At 38.8% G+C, this 25291-nt stretch overlaps 1 protein-coding gene across 1 annotated transcript; it reads right to left on the bottom strand.

Moving 5' to 3' along the window:
* Window positions 1–102: 102 nt before the first annotated feature.
* On the bottom strand, window positions 103–24259 carry LOC149013337 (proline-, glutamic acid/leucine-rich protein). Its single transcript, XM_089157869.1, has 14 exons — window positions 24112–24259; window positions 21991–22319; window positions 21714–21830; window positions 20623–20687; window positions 12417–12522; window positions 11205–11276; window positions 7164–7223; window positions 6882–7011; window positions 6602–6795; window positions 6257–6441; window positions 5379–5506; window positions 4112–4398; window positions 2806–3046; window positions 103–1953 (listed from the first exon to the last, which is right to left on the bottom strand). Exons 2-14 carry the CDS (start codon window positions 22297–22299, stop codon window positions 1253–1255), a joined length of 2595 nt encoding a protein of 864 aa, XP_089013995.1. The 5' UTR covers window positions 22300–22319; window positions 24112–24259; the 3' UTR covers window positions 103–1252.
* Window positions 24260–25291: the final 1032 nt, after the last annotated feature.

Genomic DNA, 25291 nt, shown 5'->3' with positions numbered 1-25291 from the left:
TTCTTTTACAAAATTAGGTACTCAATTTTTTTTTAGTAAAACATTAGGTGGTTATTTTTGTAAAGAAAAACTTAAATACAGCTAATCATGTAATTTTCTCTCTAATTTGCCACTTGTCACACAAGTCTCACGTCTCATTTTGATCTTAACTCGTCGGTACTGGGAGGGAACCGATCATATCGCCAATAAGCCCATGCTTCTATGCACAAACGATTGTTTCCTCTGAAAATAAGTTGGCATTGATGGTTTCAAATATTTTGTGACTGCGTGCCGAGTCCCATGGGACTGTGGAGTGATCATGGATGCTTGTACAAGCGATTCCATTCCCATCGTCTTCACACTGGTGCAACACCCTCATAACATGTCAATATGCTTCTTACCAATCTATAGATTCTATACAGACTTGAAGTTAACTGTCAAATATCGCTATTTAACTAATCAAAAAAATAAATTGGTCAATTAGAATTGCTGGATCAAATTGGTGAGAAAGCATTACATCTCGTCAATCCTGTTTGGTAGCAAGATTTAAATCATCACAAGCAAAGCAAAGTTTAACTGGTTGATAAGCCTGGACTATATCCAGAACAACCAATCTGAGCCTTGTGGAGAATCTGGAGATCATATATCTCAAGTAACCGAAAAGCTAAAATTTAGACCATCTCTATCTAAGGATTCGAGGACCATCAGTGTGTAAGATTTTCCATCAGCTAGAAGCCTAGAACAACCATTTCGTATCTGATTTAGTTTGGTCACAGGGAAAGTGCGGTTGTCACCATATTTCATTGTGGCACACAATAGAAAGCAGAAAGAGATTCAAGGTATTGACCGGTTTTTGGGATACTTGGCTCACCTCTCCTTGAGGTTAAACTCCTTACACCACAAACTGGTGCAGGTCTCACCTGAGACACACCCATGCTTGAACTTCTGGTTTAGGATTGTGAGGACTTATAACTACCCTCAAGGGGGAATGCTAGATTATGCCAGTACCCAGTGACAGAGCTTCCGTAAGGCTTCTTTCCAGAGAAAAGTAGAACTCGAACAGATCAGGCATGATGGTGAACCCGGGACTTCCTATTCATTTTAAGTATTCTCTCTCACCTCAATTTCCGTATTTGAACTACAATAAATATAGAGAAACACAACCACCCGGATATCTTCCCCCCAACCAAACAACAAAAGAACCCACCACCCAAAAAAGGAAAACCAAATCTTAGTCGTATACCCTAAAATTTACCAAATCACAGTAGCATTGCTAATCGGAATCTGGATCTCCAACAATGATATCAGGGAACCCATCCATGGATGAATCCGAATTGAAATCGAGTACTTGATCTTTTCCTTTCTGAGCCACTGATGGAGAGGATGGAAGATTGTTTTGGCCCAACAATGATGCACTTGCAGCAGGTGTTGAAGTCATTTCATTGGCAACGGAAATATTAGTTGAAACAGTGGCATCTGTTGATGCATCAACTACTGCTCCACTAGTAGGAAGCAAAGGACTCTTATCTGACGTTTCAACATGTAAATGAGAGACTGATTCTAGTGGTTGCTCTGTCTGAACCATGATCCCATCACCGCTTGTTCCCATCTCCACATCAGCATCACCCCTAATGTCTACCGCCACGGCTTGACCACCAGCTGAATGCTCACTGGAGATCTTTTCTGCTCGAGAATTTTCATTGGCCTGTCGTTTCTCATGAGCTTCTTCAGCATTTTCCAATTGCATATCACGGACACTCACTGGGGCCTCAGTTTCTTCTTGACGACCATGCCACCTATTATATAGGTCATCCTCTGGATCAGGTTCATCCAATCTCCAGTTATCATTAAATGCCTTGTGGCTTCCAGATGTATAATCTCCAAGAGGAAGAGCTCGTGGGTGTATGAGCACTTCTAAGGCTAAAAGGGCATGGGCACAGAATTCAGCCAGTTTTGTTCCTGTTTCCTGTTTGCCTGGAAAATCTTTTCATGAGTACAATTTTATGGCAAATTAATAAAAGCTAGAACAGCAGCAGAAAGTGAAAAGCAAACAAGTCTTTTGTTCTTCACTAATGTGCTGCTACGTTATTTTCTCTTTCTCTTCATATGGTTTCTTACTTCAGTCTGGAATGCACACAATGTTTTTCTTCACTTATTTACAAAAATCAAACCAACATCATTTATAAAAACGAACTTAGCCCAACTTAATGGTATTGGCTACATGCATCCAATCAAAGTAGGTAATAACTGAAAAGTGAGGGGACTGGAAAATTAGACAATAAGTGAAAAACGAAAATTGACAAATGAACAATGAAAACTAAAGGAAAAGTGAAAAAAGAGGCAAGTCAAGAGAATATTAGCTAGAGCTACACGGACCCTGGCCCTCCAAAAGGATCCACCTGGTGGTCCAGACACCATCATTACAAATGTTACTCCAAAGTTACTATGAACATATACCCAACTGAGCCCAGACTCCAAAGACCATCTTCTCAAGCATTGTATTGGACTATTGGGCTGTTGTCATTGAAAACATCGTAGTACAGATCAATAGTAGTCAGAGTAGGCTATGCAACTTAACTCAATAGGATTTCTATGATACCAGACTGATGCCCTTATTGCTGGAACAATGATGAGGACTTCCCCTTGTCAGGATTAGATTTTGATCTTTAGGAGATTGGTCAGTACCATACAGGCAAGTCTACACTATGTTATGACCGTGTAGGTTAGAACCCCAAACACAACGGTTGGGAACCAGCAAATCGTCATAATATTCTCTTAATGATGACAAGATTACTAAAAATGAATTGCAAGTGCAAGAGAACTTACCTCTACGAAAAAGTTCAAGACCCTCAGATAAATATGGTGGTCGGCCATGAGCTGGGGAAACAAGTGAGGCCAAAAGTGCACGTAATGCAGCAAGCTGAAAATCTGCCCAAGTTGAAACAGGTCCATGAGACAGGTCAAAGGTCCCCTGATTGGTCCATCCACGATCACAGGCATTTGTTGCCACAGTAATTAAAAGATTATCAACATTTGCTCGCCAAAACTCAGACCTCAAAGCACCACCCTGTAATAATTCTCCGATAAATTTTCCATATTATTTATCAAAAGATAAATAACATTCCAGGTAATGCTTAATCAATCAAAATGTAATGACAACTAGGGGAACCAGTGGGTATCTTGAAGATGGAACTCCAGGCCCCAAAAAAAAGGATTTCTAACCAAAACAATTATGAAACAAAAATCATCATATACTTAGGAAACTCTAGTTTATTGACCAGTTAGTGCTCTCCCACAAATAACATCTTTTAATGTTAACCTGTTTCTTCATTTTTGAAGCAGAAATGATCACTTGATAGTTAGCAACTATAACACATTCTCTGTAGTCCTTTTATTACATCATTCAGATTGACAAATTATAGCTCAGCAAGTGTAGATCTCAGCAAACCATACATTATTAAAATTATTGAGTCTTTTTTTCGTTTATTTTACTCACATGCTTTTGGAGATTGCTAATGAATTGAAATTTGGCGAAAAAAGAATGGATGCCCTGAAAGAAGCTTTTTTGAATTTAGAAACATGCAAAAAACTAGGAATCGTGGACACATCAGGTCGTACCTAGTGCACAAGGCTCCTCCAATTAGGCAGGATCTGGGAAAGGTCAGACTGTACAGGAATTTGCAGAAGCCAATGGAACCAGAGAACCCTAATAAAATCCCTAAAGGTCAAGAAAAACCCAGATTTGGTAGGGTTAGGTTCTGTTGCAGGAAGAAATGACTGTTTAGTCTACTAATGTTAATGATCTCTTCCCTTTAGCTACCAAAACACATTTCACAGTCCCACGGAATCGAGGATGGATCGACCAACAAAACATAAAAATTATATCTACAAAATTCTTGGATCATTTCCCTACACCATCTGTTCACTATTCAAACATTCTGAAAAATGAGCTTCGTCACTTCTAGGCTGTTCTTGGTTAGTTCAGTGTCGTCATATTCTAAAAAAAGGCCCATTACATAGATTAGCCAGCAACCTTTTAGCCCTCCAATCTAGAGGAAAGTTAAAGGTTCACTGAAAACGATCTTACAGGAAAACTACCAGTATATTTTTCCCGGACATGAATAATACGTACCACAGTGAGAAGAACTTCCAGAGTCTGCAATGAAGCTATCTGCACAGAGATTGGAACTTTTGGTTTGTTTTCATGTACTTCATTCTCTGGAACAACTCCATTCTGGTGCAGCTTTAAGGTGCCAGTTGTACTTATACGTTTCCGTTTCCTATGTCTAGCTTGCTGCACTGCTTCCATCGTGCCTTCCGAAGACAATCCAGAGGGCACACTCCCATGCTCATGATTAACAGAATCTAGATCAATAATTGCATTGTTAACAATTTCCTGGGCAAGGTATAAAGACATTCCTGCAGAGAGACCCACAGATCAGATTAATTTGATTTGAGCAGGATAGATGCCTAGAAATATATTAAAGAGCAGTAGGATGGGGGGAAAAGTAGAACAATCAATGCAGTGTCTGATAACAGCCGAGAAACAAAGATGGCAAAGGTACAACAGACAAAAGATGATCCATTCTAAAGTCAGTAACTTGTGTTCGTCTTAGGATAAGAGCTTTCCACTCTAATCATATTGCGTAAGCAGGCATATTGTGGGTTACCTGTCCACAAAATCTTAGTCCTGTTAATCCTGCCATCTCACAACAAATGAATATACCAAAAGGCCTAGTCCAGTGGAATGTGCAGGAAACAGCAGACAATATAACTACTAGAAGAAATTTCGTATCTAATGGTGCCGATGTAGTAACCTCTATATCCCTTATTAAAAGGGTAGCCTTGTGCATTTTCTCCCTCTCCTTTCAGTTTTGTTTACGTACTTGGGGTGCATTTTGCATTCCTTTGTGCTTCTTAAAAATATATTTTCCATTCCAAAAATAGAAAGAAGATAGATACCTATTTACATGTCCATCTTTTATATCTTTTAAAACTTAGATTGACAAGCTTCTCCAAAATCTTAAAAATCCATAAATGTACCATCGTTTTCTATACCTATGTCCACATGTTTTCATAGCTGGGTAGCCTAATAGATGAACAAGGAGCAAGGTTCCACATATGTAATGGTCACAAACAATTCAACTTTTGGCTTTGTAAAGCTCTCAGTGGGATGTGTAGGTACCCCTATCCATGTGGCCATTCTCACGTAAGGTAGAGTGTTAGCCAGTTGGCTGAGTTTTAAAATTCCAGATCCTCCTCTTTTTATGACATTTTGCAATTAAGACATTCTTGATTGGAAAAAATTCAGCATATGCAGCATATGCACAAGAAAGGTGATTGCAGGAACAGGATTGAACACAAGAGATATATGCATTCTGAGAAAAATTCCTGCATACCAACTCCCATGGATGTCAGCAGCAACTGTACTACTGAGTAGACCTTAATCCTCAATGACGGAAGCGAACATTGCCTGAGATACTCAGTTAGGAGTCTAACAACATCTGCAGCATGTGGTAATAACTGACTGCCATGAAGAACAATTAAAAGAAAAAGGTGAGTAGATCTGATGGAGACACATGTTTAACAGAAAGAGATACTACTGAACAATTTCCAATTACACAGCAACATGGGAAAATTCTTGCAGCAGCATTATTTTTTAACTTGAGAATAACTAGGAAAAGAAGCTATAACATGCACTTCCATTCTATCACATTCCAAGCTTCAAGTCAAGGACGCACAGCAGAGTGAATACATCCCTAAACAAGGATAAACCTGTTTAATAAGTTTCTTAGAAGTTTTGATTAATATTTCACAGCACTGTTCACGGGTACTGTTCGCATGAACAGCACCTCGTGAACAGTAAATTTCTTATTTATGTTATTTTCCCTTTTGGCCCTTAACTTGCGCCCCACATGTCCTACACTAGACCTAGATCCCGTGCTATATTTTATTCTCTTTTTACCTTTTCCTGTATTCAGTTTGGGTACTTTAGCTTCCTGAGTTATACTGGACTTCATTATAAATGTATGGTCTACAGTGCGGGGGAGATTTGTATTGCTTCCTGCACAAAATTCCCAGATCCATCTTCTCTTCATCTACCTCTCCTCTCTTCTTCTTCTTCTCCTTGAGAACTTGGTTTCTCTGGTTTACAACTTTGTGACAAAGTTCATTAAATTGCTTGAGGTTGATCATAGAACATGGATGCTCCACAAGATTTTCCTTACAGAAGAATCCATGGGTGATACCAAAACTTTCGGCATTTATGACAGTTTACCTGCGAACTCCCTTAATGATTGCAATCAGAAGATCCAGGCTGTATGAGTGCAGAGCTGGAAGCTCTGAGCAAATAAAATCTTGTTGTTTAACTGTCACGAAGGACAATAAGGCTTTTGACAATGAACCATCTACAGACAGCACTCTGTTAACAAGTGCTAGTAAAGGGCGAACAGGAACAGTCACCTGGTAGGAAAAAATATGATGATCCTGAATAACATGTCACTTCAAAGTATATAAAAAAAATGCTAAATGTTGATTCAATCATTGAATACATTTAACATAAACTGTAGTAACCTTTGACATTGCAATTTCCCAGTGACAGCCGAAGAAATAAAGGTGCTACCTGAACAGGATACAGGTTAGTTAGCATTGCGCAACAGCAGAGTAGCAGCGTAGACACTCTAGGAATTATTAATTTCTCTGACTTTATTATTGCTTCATCTGAGGCTTCTACCAACATTGTCTGGCCTCCCAAGGGAGGAGGGGGTTCTTTTCCTGGTGGAACCAAGTATTTCATAGCTTCACTACATTTAGTTTCTGCAACAATGCAAACAGAAATGTATCATTAAAACCAATACGGAAAAGTTCACACAGCATAAAGATGAAATATCTACAATACCTACCTTCCTCTAGGCCTTGGAATGCATGGTTCAAATGAATATTTATCAAGATTAGAGCTTTTTCCATCATTAGAGACCAGCAATCTGCATCTCCTCTTGACCTTGGTAGCAAAGCCAAGCAATGAGAAAGCTTCTAAACATAGAAAACCAAACAGAAATCAGAGATCCTAAAAAGTCAAATTCAAAATTGAACAGTCTTGCATAACCTTATGCTCTTAAAACTTGCAGGCATAAATCTAATAGGACAGAGATTGCCATATGAGATAACCATGTAATATTACTTACCTTTGATATATTTTCGCTGCATTTCCCTGACATAATTTTTGAAGCAATAACGGCTTCAACCTGTCAAAAAATTGTTGTGCTGGTTTCAGCATATATGCATAAGCCAAAAATTCAAGGGTTATTGAAAGAGCATCCTACAGTATATGCAAGCAGAGAAAAACAATTTGCATAGGAAAAGAACCCTAAGTCCACACCTTCGGGCTGAAAAACACCAAGCCCAAACACAGCCCATTTGCAAAATAACGGTTTCAGTTGGGTTTCGGTTTGGGTTGGCTAACAGTTCATGCTAACGGTTTGCATTCGGGTTGGGGCAGTTTTGAGACCATTACCAACTCGTGATCAAACCGTTATAGCCCATTTGCATTATTGTTAGTCACTCTCAAGTCTCAACAATAAACTTTGAGCAGAAAATAGAAAGCATTTGAGCAAAAGGAATTTGTATGGCATTGGGTGTAAGTTAAACTTGAAATATATTAGAGAAGTGAAGTTCAACATTGAACCTATGGATGTTCCATAAATGTGGATGCTACTGAACAGAAAACTGCATCTCCAAAACTATATCTTATTATAAAACTAAGAACTCTCCCAAAAGGGGGAAAAAAACACCAACGGCCTTAGTAGAACTAGTCCACTAAACCCTCTCCAAAACTATACCCTAGAGCTGGCCCGAACCAGCCCAAACTTCAGGCTTTGCTCCCTCAGCCCAAACACAGCCCATTAAGATTCGGTTTGGGCCAGTACAGGCTATAACGGGCGGGTTTGGTTCTGTTTTAACGGTTCAGGTTGCAAATTGACACCCCTAGCTGCCAGCAATACTAGTGGTTCAAGTCAGGCTTACTTCAAGTTGTCTTATTAATGTAATCCCGGTCCAATTTAAGCTGTGAGGACAGCATGGTCATCTTGTTAGGTTTAAATTAATTCCTAGGCAATTCAGCTGACCTTCATGGTTAGGGAGGACTAGAGTTCTACTTATATTAGGAAGTTCAAGTTCTATTTGGGTAGTTCTATTAGGGTTCTTTTTGAACTTTCCAATTTCATTTTTTTAAGGTGTAAGACTTCTATTTATTCCCCATCATGGAAGATAAAACAGTCAAGAGTTGATTTTATCAAAATTTTGCTGAATCAAATTGCAAAGCTGCAGGTCAGGGACCTGTTTATCCCAAGAAGACTGCTGGCTAGTGATCATCTTGGATTTACCAAGCAGGTCTAGGACCTAGGAAGGAAACTCTCATCAAATATGGACCTTCCACCATTCACAGAAGCTGCTGGGAAGTGTTCAATTGATTTACCAGGCACTCAAGCAGGTGTAGAACCTACGAAGGAAATCACCGTTAACCCCCCCCCCCAAAAAAAAAAAAAAAGAATCCAAAAAATAAAGAAAAGATAGAGGTGGTCTGCGACCAGGAAACCTCACCAGTGATGCTACCTTGTTGCCCATCTAGACTTTCCTTACCAGCCATCAGAATCCATCCAAACTTCATATACATCATCCCGCCGACTCCCAATGACTTTTGATCTAAGTCTCATCCTAACTGTAAAAAACCACCAGTTCTTGAATTTTTGGGTTTCCTAAAACCAGCCAAGAAAATTCCCTTCCTCCCCCTTCCAACTCCCCATGACTTTTGATCTAAGTCTCATCCTAACCGGAAAAAACAACCAGTTCTTGAATTTTCGGGTTTCCTAAAACCAGCCAAGAAAATTCCCTTCCTCCCCCTTCCAACATATTTGATTTTCTGTGTTTTCTAGAATCCAAGAAGCCACAGATCGATCCTACATTGCTGCACCTCTAGATCTCCCAAACCAGCTAGCTGAATCCGCTCAAACTTCATATAAGTTCCCCCCAACCCAAAAAAAATTAAAAAAATTGGATTTTTGGATACCCTAAAACCCTAAAAACAAGAATATAGATTTAGCCCAATCTACCAGTAAATCGTCACCAAACTTCCCCTACATCATTACCTACATTCCCTCGAAGTTTCACTCCATTCTAACACCTACAAACCCTAAATCTCCATCCCCAGGAATTCAACCCATATTACCCAATATCAAGAATCTTCCGTGGACCTTTTCTTGTTTAAATCATAAACTCATTCCACCCCATTTAGACCCTTCTTATATCACTACATCACTTAATTAAATGTTTCAACAAAAACTGTTACTATCCTTGTCTAAAACCTATACACTCCATGAGGGCCCCCACACACTCCAATCGAGCTGTCCTAAACCTAACTCATTCATCCCATTGAGCTGAAACTGTTATGGGATCTTGGTTTGGAGCACATCATGGCTTCTCAAGAGGAGATGGGGTTTCACATAAAATAGAGAATGGTGCACTATTTGCAAATCAGAATAAGAAAACCCAGTGCAGCTATTGCAGGAAAAAAAGCTCTTCAGGAACGGTACAAATGGACTCTAAGTGACATTTGGCAGGTTGATACATGGATACAGCTAAATGCCCCAAGGTTCCTCGTGTGGTCCAGAAGGCCAAGGCTACTGACATTTACGAAATGATGAAGAGATAATTAGACAAGAGGAGAAGAGAAGAGAAGTCATACAATACGACAATGGAGAGACAGGCAAATGCAAGACTGACAGAAAGAGAGAGGCTAGAACAGGATACATACAGAGACTTTTAAGGAAGCTAGGTTTTCCAAAGTAGCTGGTCCAAGGAGTAATGCTTCTAGACCTTCAGCAGCGGCATGAAAGGCTAGTCCTAGTGGTTCAAGCAAGGAAAAAAAGAAAAGAAATAGAAGCAGCTAAAGTTGCCATTCAAGTCACAAGGTGAGAGCAGCCCCACCACCCGTCCCTAGAGGATAGCAGCAATGATCTTATTAACATACTTGAGCAAGATCCTACAATTTATAGACTAAAAAGCTAACGAAAAAAGCTGAATGAAGTCTGGGTCCAATGTGAAGGTATGGTGGGGGGTGGTCCTTTTACCAAAACATCCAAGTGCATACCATTATGGGGTCCTTCTATCAGAACCCATTAGAAACTGTGGGGAAGGCTGGGGAGGAAGTGGAGGATCCCACTGCTTATGAATTGATGAAAGTGTATCTAAGCCAGCAACAGTTGGGACTTGTAGTGATGTTTGATTGTAGGAATGGACCTACTATATAGTCCATCAACTTCTGCAAGATCTCAACTACATTCTGGTTCAAAGAAAACCTTGCACCATCATTGTCTGGTTCTAGCCTGAAGTTCGTCGACTTGCCCATATCGCCTTCATTTATCAAGCTTCAAGTTGTTCTTCGGACATCACAAGGGGCAGTGTGCAATATGTCGTCATCCTTAAAATTCAGTTTAACCACTAAATTCAGACATGTGGTCAATTAAAAGCAAGCCAGCAAGAAGGAAACAATTTTAACACAATATTTGATAATGATGATGCTGTCGCTACAAAACAGCCTTTCTGTGAAGCAGGGCATAAGGCTGCATAAGTTTGCACCTCCAGATACCTCCAGTGACCTGGTGCACAGGGATGCTCCTTTTCTTTTCTAATGATGATGATGTTGATTCTGCTAGCTTATGCACAAGTAAAGGATCCGATTCCAATTAATGAGTACCAGCTAGGAGATCGACGACATCGTGAACGAATAGAATTAACCCAGTGTAAACATAAAAGTTGGCAGCTAATCCATTTAGGAACATCTCCAATGCCAAGTAGTTGATATCCTCAAATTTAGACATAATAAAATAACATTAACAAATGCTTAGTGTCTTTTGAAACTTAAGAGAGTACAAAAAATATCCTCAAAAAGAGGATATCTTTGACATAATAATCATAAGATATGGTTTTGGTAATTTACATAACAGAAAGTAAGCATCCAGAGGTAAAAAGAGACTTTAATTGTCATGCTTATATATGGTAGAGTATAATTTTTTTTTTAATACTTCTTACATATGGCAGATATTAGTAAGATCTGGATAATTTCATGACTATAGATTGGAATAAAAGTTAATGGGATAACATCACAACCATGAATATTTGGTTATATGGATTGTTAAGTTCATTCATCAAGGATGAGATACACAACTCACGCTGTCATAATGACGATGGACGGCATAAGGGAAGAAAGTTAAAATGTTGGATAGCAGAACAACTGCCCATTCCTGCAAAAGCAACCACGACAGAGAATTTGAATCCAAATAAATTAGAGTTTAAACATACGCAATGCTAGAGGGAATAACCACAAAGGGCAAGCACATAAGGAAAATAATGAGGTCAATTTTTAACAACTTAGTGAAAAATGGAGGAGAGCCAAGAGTTCAAGCCACACGGCCAGAACACATCGAAATAGAAAAGAACCAACCCAGACAGAACATCTCTGTGCCTGGGAGAGGGTGGATAATAAACACATGCACAAATGACAAACCAACATGATAACTACTCCCATTCAATCAAAATTATTTGAAAATAGCGACCAAATCATGAGTAACTAATTTAAGCATACAACTGCATTAAAACGTTTATCATTTCACAATCAACCCCATATAAATCATTTATTGATTTAAGGCTAGTAATGGAAAATAACTACCTGAACATGCACCACAAGCATCTTACATACTATCCTTGGCTTCTTCCCCTCAAACACATCAATGTTGACAAATTTAGGACTTATTCACAACTATGCCATGAGCCTGGAACATGCAAGTTAAATTCCTATGATAGCTGACACGTAGGACTGCTGCACTTATAGAAATACATATCTCCTCCCCCCCCCCGGTGGGAGGAAGAGAATCAAACTCCAACCATACAAAATGGTTTTGACTCCTTCAAAACTGGAAAACATTTTTCTAGTCATCCTCAAAGATTGTCCAACTAATATAGAGTTTGATATTCTTGGAAAGGGATTAAACAGCACAACTATATCTTGGGTTCTATGGAAACGAGGGTGAAGAACAAGAAAGCAAAGTGAAGAAAATGACCTCAATTTACAAAAAGAGTATTCGGTTAGATAAGGCAAGAATATGTTCTTTCATTCTATTTAAGATCTGATAATAAATTTCATCGGCATCAATCAACGTTTTTTTTTTCCAGTTTATCTCAGACTTCTTTGTTCGATAAGCATTGTTGACTGAGATTATCCAAGATTTAAACCTGAAATTGGAATAATTGCCATATGGGATCATGCTTTGTTTCAAAATTGGAGGAATATTGCCACCCTATGTATGTGGGCATCATAAGATGGCCAGTTTTAATCGCATTACCATCTAATAAAAACATCAGTTTAAAGGTACAAAGTTACTAACCCATACAGCCTCTGAGCTATCCTCTGTTAACAACTTCAGAGCCGGTTGAATAAGTTTCCCAGCATGAGAAGTCCCATCTTTTTTCACCGATGGTATTCCACCCAACCTAATTCCAGAAAGTAAACCACACAAAGAGTTAGCAGATCCTGCGATGGTAGCAACAGAAGAAAGCTCCAAAGCAATACAGGTCGAATGTAAGAATGAAAACTTGTAATAAGGTAGAATATGTACGTGTAAGTACTAAATGAGAGGTGAATTTTGAAAGGCCAGAAAAAGCAATCAAGTACTCCGTACAACCTACAAGCCAGGTAATAGATAAATTGATATATGGTAGCCATCTTTTATTTCTTGTCCCCTTTTCAGCAACCCCCCCCCCCCCCAAAAAAAAAAAATATGAGAGAGAGAGAAGAAAAACCAATAAGTTGGGGGGGGGGGGGGGGAGGAAGAACTTCAATGGGATGAAAATTTCGAAGGCCCTTTCTATGGCATGAAACGTCTTCAATGTTTTATAGATGAATAAGATGATCTACCTTATTACCTTATCATGTATCTCACATCAGAGGATAAAGACCTTTGTCAGTTATCTTCTTCTCTTCAATAACAACAACAAGCCTTATCCCAGCTAAATGGGGTCAGCTACAGGGATCCATGCTTTCCAATCAGCTAAATTTGAGGCCATACTATTATTAATATACAAAGCCTAAGCCATGTATATCCTTTCTCACCACTTCTCCTAGGGTTATTTTAGGTCTGCCTCTAGGTCTTTTACCTCTCCTTCTCTATATTCCTTTATTCTTGTGCATTGGCACCGATGGTTCTTTTCCTTCATCAATCATGCATTCTCTCAGTAATGATTGTGCTAAACAATCATGTACAAGTAAATTGTATTCCTTTCTTTCCCTACAATATTAAGGGATAGCCTCCCCATCCATCTACATTTCCTCTCCCTCTAGCAAGTTTATGTACCCCTTTGTCACCATCATACCCCCCCCCCCCCCCCATAATTTTGCATGTTCCTAGTTTTTTTCCAAACACTAGAACAAGACATCCAACTCTAAAGAAATGTGAGCATCAAAATACCACAAAACATCATTGAGTAATTGACCTTTCGACCTAGACTCTCCAAGGACATCTCTCTTGCCACTGAACTATCTAATGCCACACCATGTTAGCCCCTCCAACATTTTTCGTTTCCCTTCTTTGTCAATTATCTCTAGGTTGACCACACTTTTTTCCTTTTAAGGCCCCACCATTTAATTTTTGTGCAAACCTTCTCATCCTTTGCTTCAGCCAAACATCTAAAATTGCTGATACTTGCTTTTTACTGAGGTTTCCCTCTGAGATAGATCCTCAATATTAACATGGTAACCCATCCTCCCCTTATTCGTGGAGGAGAATGTTCCATCGATGCCTTTCCCCCTAAAAAAAAGTAGCTTAAATAGGGACAAAATTTTCATCAATTTTCAAAAGCGATGAGCAACCTTCAATTCAATTCGAGGGTTGGGAACTTGCTCAGTGTGTCAAGATTCAACGCAAAATCCATCAGCTACAACAGAAGGAACTCACTTTGGCCCAATAATACAATACTCTCCGTGGATATTGTCAGACCCTTGATTTCTATAGACGCTTCACTCCAACTTGTGTTGCTAATGTTGCTGCCTATTATAAGTGGGAAGATAACTTCATGTTTATGATTTCTTGGCTGGGGACTAAATATTGAATATGATCAGATACAAGCCCAAATCCTCTCACAAGAACATTTTCCATCTCTGAAGCAAGACTATGCCATGGTTGACATTAATGATAGCCGCCGAAAAGCGATGGTTCACACTCAAATGCAAGAGAGATCTGCATTGGTGGCTGGTACAGGATGCTCCTAGACATGTACAGATGATTCTTCCCATACCCAAGTTAAGCGTGATTATTGTGGTTGAGAATGCTACACTAAGGACAAGTGTTGGAAGTTGCATGGTTGACAAGCCATTTCCCGTGGAAGAGGATGGAATGCCACTCGAAGAGGAAATTCTCAAGCATTTGCCCATCAAGCCAATCTAGAAGATTAGGCTGCTCCAACACACATTTCATCTATATAGACATACCACAAAGACTCATAGAAAAGTTTGTAAGTTGAAGAGAGCCTCATATGGATTAAAGCAGTCTCCAAGGGCCTGGTTTGGGATATTCCATAAAGACATGGTGTCCATTGGCTACAAACACAGCAATGCTGACCACACTTTGTTTATCAAGAACAGGGACTCCCATACAACTATATGATAGTATACGGAGATGATATTGTTATCACTGGAAGCAGTGACTTCCAGTGATGAAGAGACTTCAGCCCTAAAGAATTTTTTGGATACAAAATCCAAGATCAAGGTTAAGGGGAGACTCAAGATACTTCCTAGGCCTTGAATTGGCATATTCAGCTGACAGTAATTCTCTCTCACAGAGAAAGTATACTCTGGATTTGTGATTGAGACTAGGATGTTAGGGTGAAAACCAGCTGAAACTCCCATCGAGTCTAATTTACATTTAAAGGCAAATGAAGGAGAAACCAGTAGACAAGGGCAGCAGAGTTGGTAGGGAAGTTGATTTACCTATCTCATACTTGACCAGATATTACATGTGCTGTCAGTCTGGTAAGTTAGTATATGCATGATCTCGATTCTTTACCCCTAGATGTTGTCTACCAAATATTAAGGTACTTAAAGGCTACTCCAAGAAAAGGAATTCTGATTTCCTCTCATGGACACTTGAAGATCAAGGCATACACGGATGCAGATTGGGCAGGTGTCTTGATGATAAAAGGCCTACCTCTGCATATGTACTTATATGACAGGTAACTTAATGACTTGGAGGAGTAAAAAACAAGCATGGTTACTAGGTCTAGTACTGAAGCTAAATTTAGAGCAATGGAACAAGGAATTTGTGAGGTGCTATGGCTGAAGGGACTACTTCAAGAGCTTGAACCAGATTCTGAGATACCTATACAGTTGTATTCGAACAGTAAATCAGTAACCAGTATAGCTTGTAATCCGGTACAGCATGACAAAACCACACATGTGATGTGGATACTGGATAGACACTTCATTAAGGAGAAGATTGAGTATGGGCTGATCTGTATCTCCTTTTTGACTTCTAACAGCCAAAGGGTTGATGTGCTTACAAAGAGTTTTGAGTACTAAAGCTTTCAGTAATATCACTAGCAAGCTAGGCATGATAAATATCTATGCACCAACATGAGGGGGAATGTTGTAATACATTAGTAATATTAAGAAGGGTAGAATTGTCTATTTAGGATATATTATTATAATAGTCCTACATCAGGAATATTTGTTTTCTTCTAGTCATATTACTAGTATAAAGAAAGGCATGCTATGGCACTCAGACATAAGTCAAGATTTCTCAGACCATTTAAAAAAAAAGCAATATAAATCGAATGCAAGACTAGGATTACCATAACAATGAACAATTCCAAGAACAATATAAACCAATTGTATGCTTTGATTGTTTGAAATTTCCATCACTTGCTTCTTTATTTCTACTGTTTTTTAGTTTTATGTTAAATTTGATGATTTTTTTTTAATGAATATTGATGACCTCATGTTGCTTAATATTGATTCTTGACGACTTGATGTGTGAGTCCAGATTAGCTCCCATCAGGGAGGAAAATGTGCTCCCCTAACGATTTTGAACTACATAGTAAGGGGCCCAATGGGATTTTTACTTTTTATTTTTAAATATTTGAAGGACAGCCCAACACCCCTACTGTGTGGTTCAAAACCATCAAGGGAGCACATTGTTCTTTCCTGACGAAGAAATGATCTAGACTCTTGATGTGTCTTGGGGTTGAAGGGTGTAATATACAAATTAAAAATGTCCGAAAAATAGGAGAATTTTTCTTTTTAGAATTTAAACAAAATAAAAAGTGTTATTTACTAATGGCCCACTTAAGTGGGGGTGAAACTCTAGGCTCCCCCCTTATGTTGAAAAAATTATTGGCGACCCACTTTTGACAAAACTCAATATTATCGTTACCCATATTAAATATACCCTTCATTCTATTTACCAAATGGGGTGTTATGACCATATTACCCTCCCATACCCAACCCTTAAGTGGGTGAAGGGATTCTCCCTCAATCTTCTTCCTACACCATGCCAGAAACCACTTCGACCCCTCCCCCTGCCGGCAACCATCGCCCCCACCCTCCCCCTTCCCCCTGCCAGAAATCACCCTCAACAGTTCCCTCATTCCCTTTCCTAAATCAGACTTAGTTCCTTGCTTCCATTGTTATCAGAGCTCAGGAATTAGGGTTTGAGGGTTGAGATTTGTAAATCACCTTTCACCAATTAGGCTATGAAGATAGCAAAGATCTCTTCTCCATAGCAAGGTGATCCTCTATGGCTTAATCCTCCCAAGAAAGACAACAAGAAGAACAATGGTAACATGCCATCACCAGAACGTAAATGGGGAATCACCATGTCACTAGAATGAAAAGGAGATATTGAACCAATTGGGCTAATCAAAAATAGCCTTTTGAGGTACAGCAGATCAACAAGCAAAGGGATGAGCAATGCTGGAAATGATGTTTTTCATAAGTTCATGAATCAGAAACCTTGAATAAATTCTAATTGAAATCTAAATCAGACATCAGATTCTGCTACACCAAGTGAAGCAGAGGATGGGTTCAGAATACATGGATTTTGAGATCCATTGGCACTGTTCTGGGTTGAGGGTTGAGGTTTGTGATTCACCTTTCTCCAATCAGATTATACAATAGAGTAATTAGTGTTTCTTCATCTTCCGAGAACTCCACCTTTGAGTCTTGAATGCTTTGTTCTGCACCAAATACCAAACCACTGGATGCTAAAATCCGCGGTACTTCGGTTGTACCACTGTCACCAATGATAACTAGCTTGATGTTTGGGTAATCGATGGTTTGCTGGTTTGGAAGCGCCAGAAGATGGAGCACAGAAAGAAAACGATCGTAGTGATCAATCTGAAAACCCTGATTTCAAAACCCTAACAAACATCGGCAATAGAAACGTTACCATTCACAAAACAGAAAATGATCGTAACGATCAATCTGAAAACCCTAATTTTAAAACCCTAACAAACATCGACAGTAGAAATGTTACCATTCAATCTTTATCTTTTTCTTCTTCTTGGGAATCAATAAATTGAAGCCTGGAGAAGGTGGTGGATGTCATTCATGTGTCCATTGCGTTTGAATTTTTCTTCAGTAGAGTCGGATTGAAGGAAGGGCTTCGGGTGGTCAGACATGGGAATCATTAAGGATTATTTTTGTGTTTCTTTCTCTATTCTGGCTTCAGTTTGGAGACGAAGCAAAGGCGGGGGGAGAGAGAGTTCCGGCAGGGAGATGGTGAGGGCGGTGGTGACACATTGAAGAATTTCAGACTAGTGGTGGTGGCAGTGCAAATCTCCGGCAGGGGGAGGGGGGAAGGTGGGGGCGGTGGTCACCAGCAGGGGGAGGGTCTGTGGTGGTTTCCAGCAGTTTTACGCAGTTTGCAGCCAGGTGTAAGAAGATTCTCCCTTCACCCACCTAAGGTTGGGTATGGGAGGGTAATATGGTCATAACACCCCCCTAATAATGGGTACCAAATAATATTGGATTTTGTCAAGAGTGGGTCACCAGTAATTTTTTCAACATAAGAGGGGAGCCGAGAGTTTCAACCCCACTTAAGTGGACCATAAGTAAAAAACTCAGAAAAAAAAAAAGGGGGGGGAGAGCATTTGGGTGCCTTGGTCAGCAGTTAAGGCCTTAGGCACCCTGCATCACCTTGGGTTGCATTGCCACCTTTCCCCTTCAGCTCCTGTAACCATATTTTTCTTTCTCACCCCTTGTGCACTTCTCTTACTTCATCCATATTTTTTCGCTTCTTCTAAGGGACGAGGATGTCCTCTATGCTCATGGGGATGGTAAAATGGAAGTTGACAAATTAAATTCTTCCATATCTGAACATTAGAATTCTCAAAGATTAGGACCACATACACCCTACACCTACCCCCTAACAATCCAAGTTACAGCCCCAATTTACCACTGCAACCTGTGTTCTTGCGTATATACCAAACAACTACCGCAAAATCCCATAACTATAATACCATGAGTTCTATACTACAATTCTACCCATCCAATTCATTTCAAACTTGAAAGTTGAAACAATTTCCTATTACGTTATTGATAACAACTGTCCAAATCCTGAACAACATAGATCACCAAAACCCCATTTAAGACTCACAATCTATATTTCAAAATGCTAACCATCATTTCATCGAAATTCATAATGATGCAATTGGATACATAAATTTATATCCAATGAGAATTTGCTCCTTAATAGCTCTAGCGTCATCTACTTCAGCGTAGTTTGTGATTTCATATTATCAAAAAGGATTTGAATGGAAGAAGAGGCTAGGATTACACTCTTCATCCAAAAGGAGAAGATGGTATGGTTTTCATCTTCTTCTTGTCATGTTTCATCAATTTGTTTTCTCTGTCCAATGATCATGAATCTGGGAAGTGCATCCAGCTTTTTATACCTAGGTTGTATTTGGGCGCATCGAATTTGAAGTCACCTCCAGGACTTACTGGGATTTTTAAATAAGGGTGTACCATTGGATGCAATTGCATCCAACACCACTTGGGTCCCAAGTAACCAAACAGTCTTAAAAAACTGGACTCAAGGTTCTAAAGAAACTGGATACCAGATTTATGTAACCACTCTCTCCCTCTCTCAGACACAACTTCTTTCTCTCCGATAGGTGGATCACTAAGGAATGCTCTTTTTATCTTTTATCAGAGTCTATCCGTATAGTGTTGTGGTGCATGAAATGCTGCTCTTCAATCCCTTGACAAAGCTTGTTTTGTTGTGCAAGAAGTGAGATACCATTCTTCAAGAATACTATATACCATGCTTTCAATAATATATAAACTTAGGTTCACTAGACATATCTACAATATGGTCGTACATGATAACACAATATTTATCCATCTCCAAATGAGTTGTGGGTCATCTGAAGACCAAAGAATAAGAAAGGTAACTTTAAGTGTAAAAAACCTACAGAACAATCAAATGACACTTCAAATATAAATTGGCCAACTGACAGATACATGGCAACCAAACAGTTAATCAAAAGTGATTTAGAATGAATCTAACTGACACTCAGGGTAACCAAATAATTTTCTAGATAGATTCAGTTCACATAATCAGGGTAACCAAAACAGTTATTCTACCATGAATACAATTCATAATTTCAAAGATACTGAATCAGTGGGTTTATGTTTAGATTCAATTCATGCACCCCCTCATTTGATGCAACCAACCACTTCCTAACATTAACTTCCAATTGACAAACATCCTAAGCATGCTATCCGACAAGCAAACTTTGAATCCTTCACCATCACTGTTCAAAATCAAAATCCTAACCCATTTGATTACACAGACCCCAACACCCAAATTTTATTTTGGGATCCTAACCATATTTCCAAAATACGAGCAAGTTCTACTTGAGATCCTGTCATTGGGCTTCAGTCCTTCTGCTACACAACAATTGCTTTTTAACTTTGCAGTCATCTAAACCACAATGGATCTCCATGTTTAGAGATTCCCTCTGTTGACCATTTCTTCAGTTGAAGCTTGAAAGTCATAACCATGATGTATGCAGTATAGTTGCTTAGTATAGAATTAGAAACCAATTGGTTAGTGAAAACACAATTGAATGGATATGAGAATCGACTAAAATTTGTAACCATCTTCTGCTCAGGGAGGCAGTAAAGACACACACTCACACATAGTATTGGGTATATTAACGAGTAGAAAGCTCTCTACACTTAAGTATAGGTCTAAAACCATGGGTTCCACAAGCAATACTTGTTCTCAGAAGATCTTCACAGATTGGCAACAAGCTCTGTGGCACTCGTAATACGTGACATGTTTCATCATGAGTCAGGTTCCAGAAGGCATCACTGCCAGGAAACCCATCTTAGAAGATCTACATTGCTGTCATTCAGCTACAAAACCAAATTGGCTACACCACATATAACTCAACACCAAAATGCACACATCCATGCCTACATATGCAATAGTATCTGCCTATAAACAACTGAGACAACACCAGAAACAACATGAATGATGCAATCATTACTAGAAACGTACATTTGAATGCAAGAAACAGAGAAATTCAAACCTTGTAAGCATATCCGACAAAGAAGCACAAGTAGCTACGTTCACAAAATGAGAATCCGATGGAGGCTGCTCAAAACACAAGAATGAAAAGCGACCATGTTACATAACATCAGCCACATGATTTAAAAGTAACAACAACAGCAGAATACATTGATAATGATTAAGAAACGATCATTTCCAAGAGGATATAGCAGAAGAATTCTCAAATGATGGAAATTATCATGAAAACCAAAATATGCTTGGAGAAACTGAATAAAAATAATATCACTTAAAGTTCTTCCAACTTTAAGGCATATTTACCAGAATATGGAAAATAAATTACTTTGAGTGGTATAAAAATAGAAAACGAAAAAACAGAGGGGGAGAGGGAATGCGAGAGAGAGAATTTACTAAGGGCAATTATAAGAAAATACAAAGGCTGCCTTTTCAACAAGAAATGCCAAAACTCAAAATCTAAATGCAAAGACACTTCAGTTTCTCAATTCTGCCATGTGAGATACCCTTTAACCTTATCCTTGTAAGACACAAACAACTGTTTTCACAGCAGATTCCATGTCGCAGACTAACACCATCGTCCATCTCCTAGCTATCTAGCTCTACACCAGAAAAGGTAAATAGAAAGAAAAGCTGTCACCAGAAATGCAGATCCATAAAGCTGTGACATGCATTAGGCAATCCCAAGGATCATCTTTTTCCAATGAAACTCAAAGACCTAAACAAGTTATACTACGCCTACTGCACAAGGTAGTGATGATAAGACAATCACTCTTTACGATCAATCTCTTGAATTCAAGCCTGTGATGAGGGTTATTGCTCGTCTGTTGAACAAGATTGGCACAATGTTCATGTATATACTATCTACTTCCTCTGAATGGGGCTCAGTACCACTGTTTTAACCCTAAGATTATCCTTTCAGTCTATGATACTAGGACTTGGTAAATACTAATCAAGGACCATTAAAGCAATCCTAATCTGCAACAACAAAGATATACAAGAGAAACTCAGAAGCCAATGAGAAAACTATTTCCTTTCTATATCATACTATCTTCAATATTTCAAAAAGAAACTGCAAACAAAGCCACAAAATAAAACCTGGATTTGTGAAATAAGCTTCTCGAACCAATTGTCATACAACGCTAGAAACCGTTCCGTGTTGCATCCTTCACAAGTCAATCCAAGCAAGCAGGTTCCTGCCCAACATTTTTCGGGCTAGAGCACAAAGAAACTATTAACCAGTATATACTTGACTAATTAAGCAAACAACAAAACTCTCATTAGAGCAAGAAGGAAAACAAGCAGTTCATGTAACTTCCAGACCAAGACCAAGAAGTATAAAATTGGTAATTGTTCCTTATGTCAGTGAAAGTACCATATTACTAGAAACAAGCTGCAGCAACCGCTCAACCCATGCATCTACAGCAGATTTCCATTCATCAATTTGCTGCTGATTTTGATCAACTGGCCCTTCAGAAGACTCGTGTAGGAGATCATTAGTTTTGATTTGGGATAGCACATACGAGAGATTCGAGAGGCTGGGAGAGGGAACTTTGTCATCAGGGATGGGGAGATGATTTTTAATTAGTGATTGAAGAAATCGAGCTTTCCACTTTGGGTCATTCATGTTCTCAGAGTAGCTGTAGCCCTCTTTTTTGTTCTTAGAGATGTTGTATCCCCCCATTGAAGATGAATGCTTGGACTCTGAAACAAGAACAGTGACGATCTCAGTAAGTTCAGGTATGGGAATGATACTTTTACAAAAATCCGAAATAATAAAATATGGACAGCAATGATAGTACGTGTATAACAGATGTTCACAACCTAATAAACAATATAATAGCTAGAGAGAGCCCAAACTTTTTTAATCCAACAGATTCCTACACAATATCGATCATGAAATCCACAAAATAAAGTTCAAGCAATAGACATAGAGATTAAGATCTAAATTTGGGAGTCATGATTCAAGAAAACCATTTAAAGGGGGAGCAGTGGTGCTGCAATATAATGTAAACCTTATCACCACCGTTTAGAAAAGGAACTGCCGATTTAATATGCCAATTGATCTCTAATACACATGTGGGATATGCCAATGGTGCTACAATATGCCAACATTTTTCTAAAACACAGACAGGTAAAAAAGCCACTTGCTTTCAAATCAACTGAACAATGAAAAGGTCGAAATAAGAATGAGAATGCAACAAATAAGAGCATTAGTAGTAGCTGAGGTCTCAGATTAAAGCAATACCCAGAGAAGTTGCCACTTGCAAAGTAGAAAACTGGGGAAGAACTGAAAGAGAAAACACCCATCTCTATTAAATTAAATTAGAAGAGGAAAAAAAATACACCAATTTTTGGTGAATACCCTTGGTATAATTATAATATTATATAACTGGAAGAACACTAAGTCTGAAATGAAGCATCTAATGGATGTCAGAAATTGAACCACCACCATTTCATCAAAACGGGGAAGATTACCAAACAAAAAAATTTATATCCTATAGAGAACTCAAGTCTACAAATTCAAGCTCTCAGACCAACTAACCAATGGTTACATAACGCAGAATCACAATCTCTCACCTCTCCTCTTTTTATATAGATAGAATAATACAAGCAGAGGCTTTTGTCCGTTCTCTGTGTTCATTGAACCCAAAGACGGATTGCTTATTTTCAATGATTAAAACAAAAATATACACGTAGAAGAATCCCTATAAAAAGAAAAACCCATCTGATAAACTTCAGGGATAGATGAAAATAAGAAGAACAATATGAACATAGAAGAAACCTAAGGGAAAAAGATCGATTATTTCACTGACATTGACAGCTCTGCTACTCGCAATCCCACCACCAACAGACGCCAAGACGAAGACGATGGAAAAGAGATGAACAGCTATAATAAGCCGATCCCAATGGACTGAGTTACCGGAGAATATGACCGACTACGAGGAGTTCTGTTAAACCCTAACCACAATAGCAGTTGGCATCAACAATCAAACCCTGAAACCTTTGAATTTACACAATGACATTGAAATTACTGAAAAGGACAAACTTAGTTCTCACACCGCAATTGATTGGGAAGGGTTAAACTGTAAGGTCAACTTTTCTGCTATAGTCGCTACCTGAAGCAGGTAAGGTGAGAAACTTATTTACGCCGCTATAAAATAACGGCTCTATAGAGTTGCAGAGCGCGAAAACAAGAAGGTCATCAATGGGTGTAAGTTTGAGCCACCCACTCACAACAAGACCTAGGCTTGTGATGAAAGAGCCAAAATACGTTCAAGTTACATTTTCGTTGGGCGGTATAGCTTGCAATCCAACCATTTGAATTGAATACAATTTGCAACAGTGCTTTTTTATCTACTGGTAACATATTTCTACTGCCTGATCAAGTTTTTGCAGTCAAAAAGAAACGAGAAACGAGCTTTATCAGAAATAAACGAAAAAGGAAAGAGAATAAGGTCAATCTCCTTTATTTCCTGATTGAAACAGGGCATACCTATAAGATAGTCGTTCAATTTCTGATTAGATTCAATAGTCGCAACGAGGAAGAAGAAGATGTTCTTCACGGGAGCAGGCTTCACAACAAGGAAGAAGAAGCTCCGCTCTTGCAGGCTTGGCAACGAGGAAGATGGGAGGGTAAATGCCAAAACTTTTTAGAGAGAATAATAAATAGATATTTATACGATAAACCACATTCTCTACATCAAAAACGGCTCCACTCTTCCATCATATCTAAGCTTTATCTCTGTTCACCTGCGACGATTGCAGAGTAACTAATAAGAGCCTGAAAAGAGAGACGAGAGACTGAGACGGGGAGAGGGAGAGAAGACCGCGAGATTCTTTGGTTCGAGTGTAAATTTTAGGTTACCGCTGGTCGGGTCGAGTTTTGGGTTTTTCTTTTTTTTCATTTTTTCCTTTTTTTTAGAAAATTGAGCTTTTTATTGAAGAAGAGAAAAAAATTACATTTCTACTTACGGTTGATATTGCTCTCTTAGCAAGTGAGTTTGGGACTTTGCTTCAATTACCGGCATGCAAAACAACTCAACCCGTCAGATCGTCAGATCGATATCAATGGTTGAAATTGAAATCTCAATCGACAGTCCAAAATTCCACATGACAATTATTGCATAGGACTGAAGCAATTTCGTCGAGTTTGGTCCATGGTTCTGTTGACAGCGAGTTAAAGACTTTGTTTTGAGGAAATTTTCAGTAACCCATAATATTAATGTCACCGACTTATTTAATCTAATTTATCAATTAAATCTTTTATTTTTTAACACAATAACACCATTGAGATTTAATTGAAATCCATGGAACAAAACAAAATCAAAACCTAAACAAAAAGCTTGATATTAATTAGGATAGCAAATATATAGAGTAGTAAGGTCTATTACATTTAATGACTTGTTATGGTCTATGGAGAATGGAAATACTAAATACGTGAGTCATTGGTGGAGTGTGGTGTCACAAAAACCATTAAGGCTTCCAATCGAAGTTTTGTTTGGGCTTCTTCGTCTTCGGCTTTCGCAACACCTAATACTGCTGATTCTGCCAGAAACTTCGTTTAAGCTCAAACTCAGCCTTCAATGTCGATTGGAATGAAAGATCGAAGGGCTTTGGAAAGTGGAATGGAAGAAAGAAAAAAGAGAAGACATGGGGATTTGTTCAATCCACAC

The sequence above is a fragment of the Hakea prostrata genome, chromosome 6 (genome assembly GCF_041222555.1).
Source record: "Hakea prostrata isolate BN-2017 chromosome 6, UWA_Hpros_2, whole genome shotgun sequence".
Classification (NCBI taxonomy): domain Eukaryota; kingdom Viridiplantae; phylum Streptophyta; class Magnoliopsida; order Proteales; family Proteaceae; genus Hakea; species Hakea prostrata.
The sequence above is the reverse complement of the archived record's forward strand: the minus strand, read 5'-3'. Positions and strand labels throughout refer to the sequence as shown.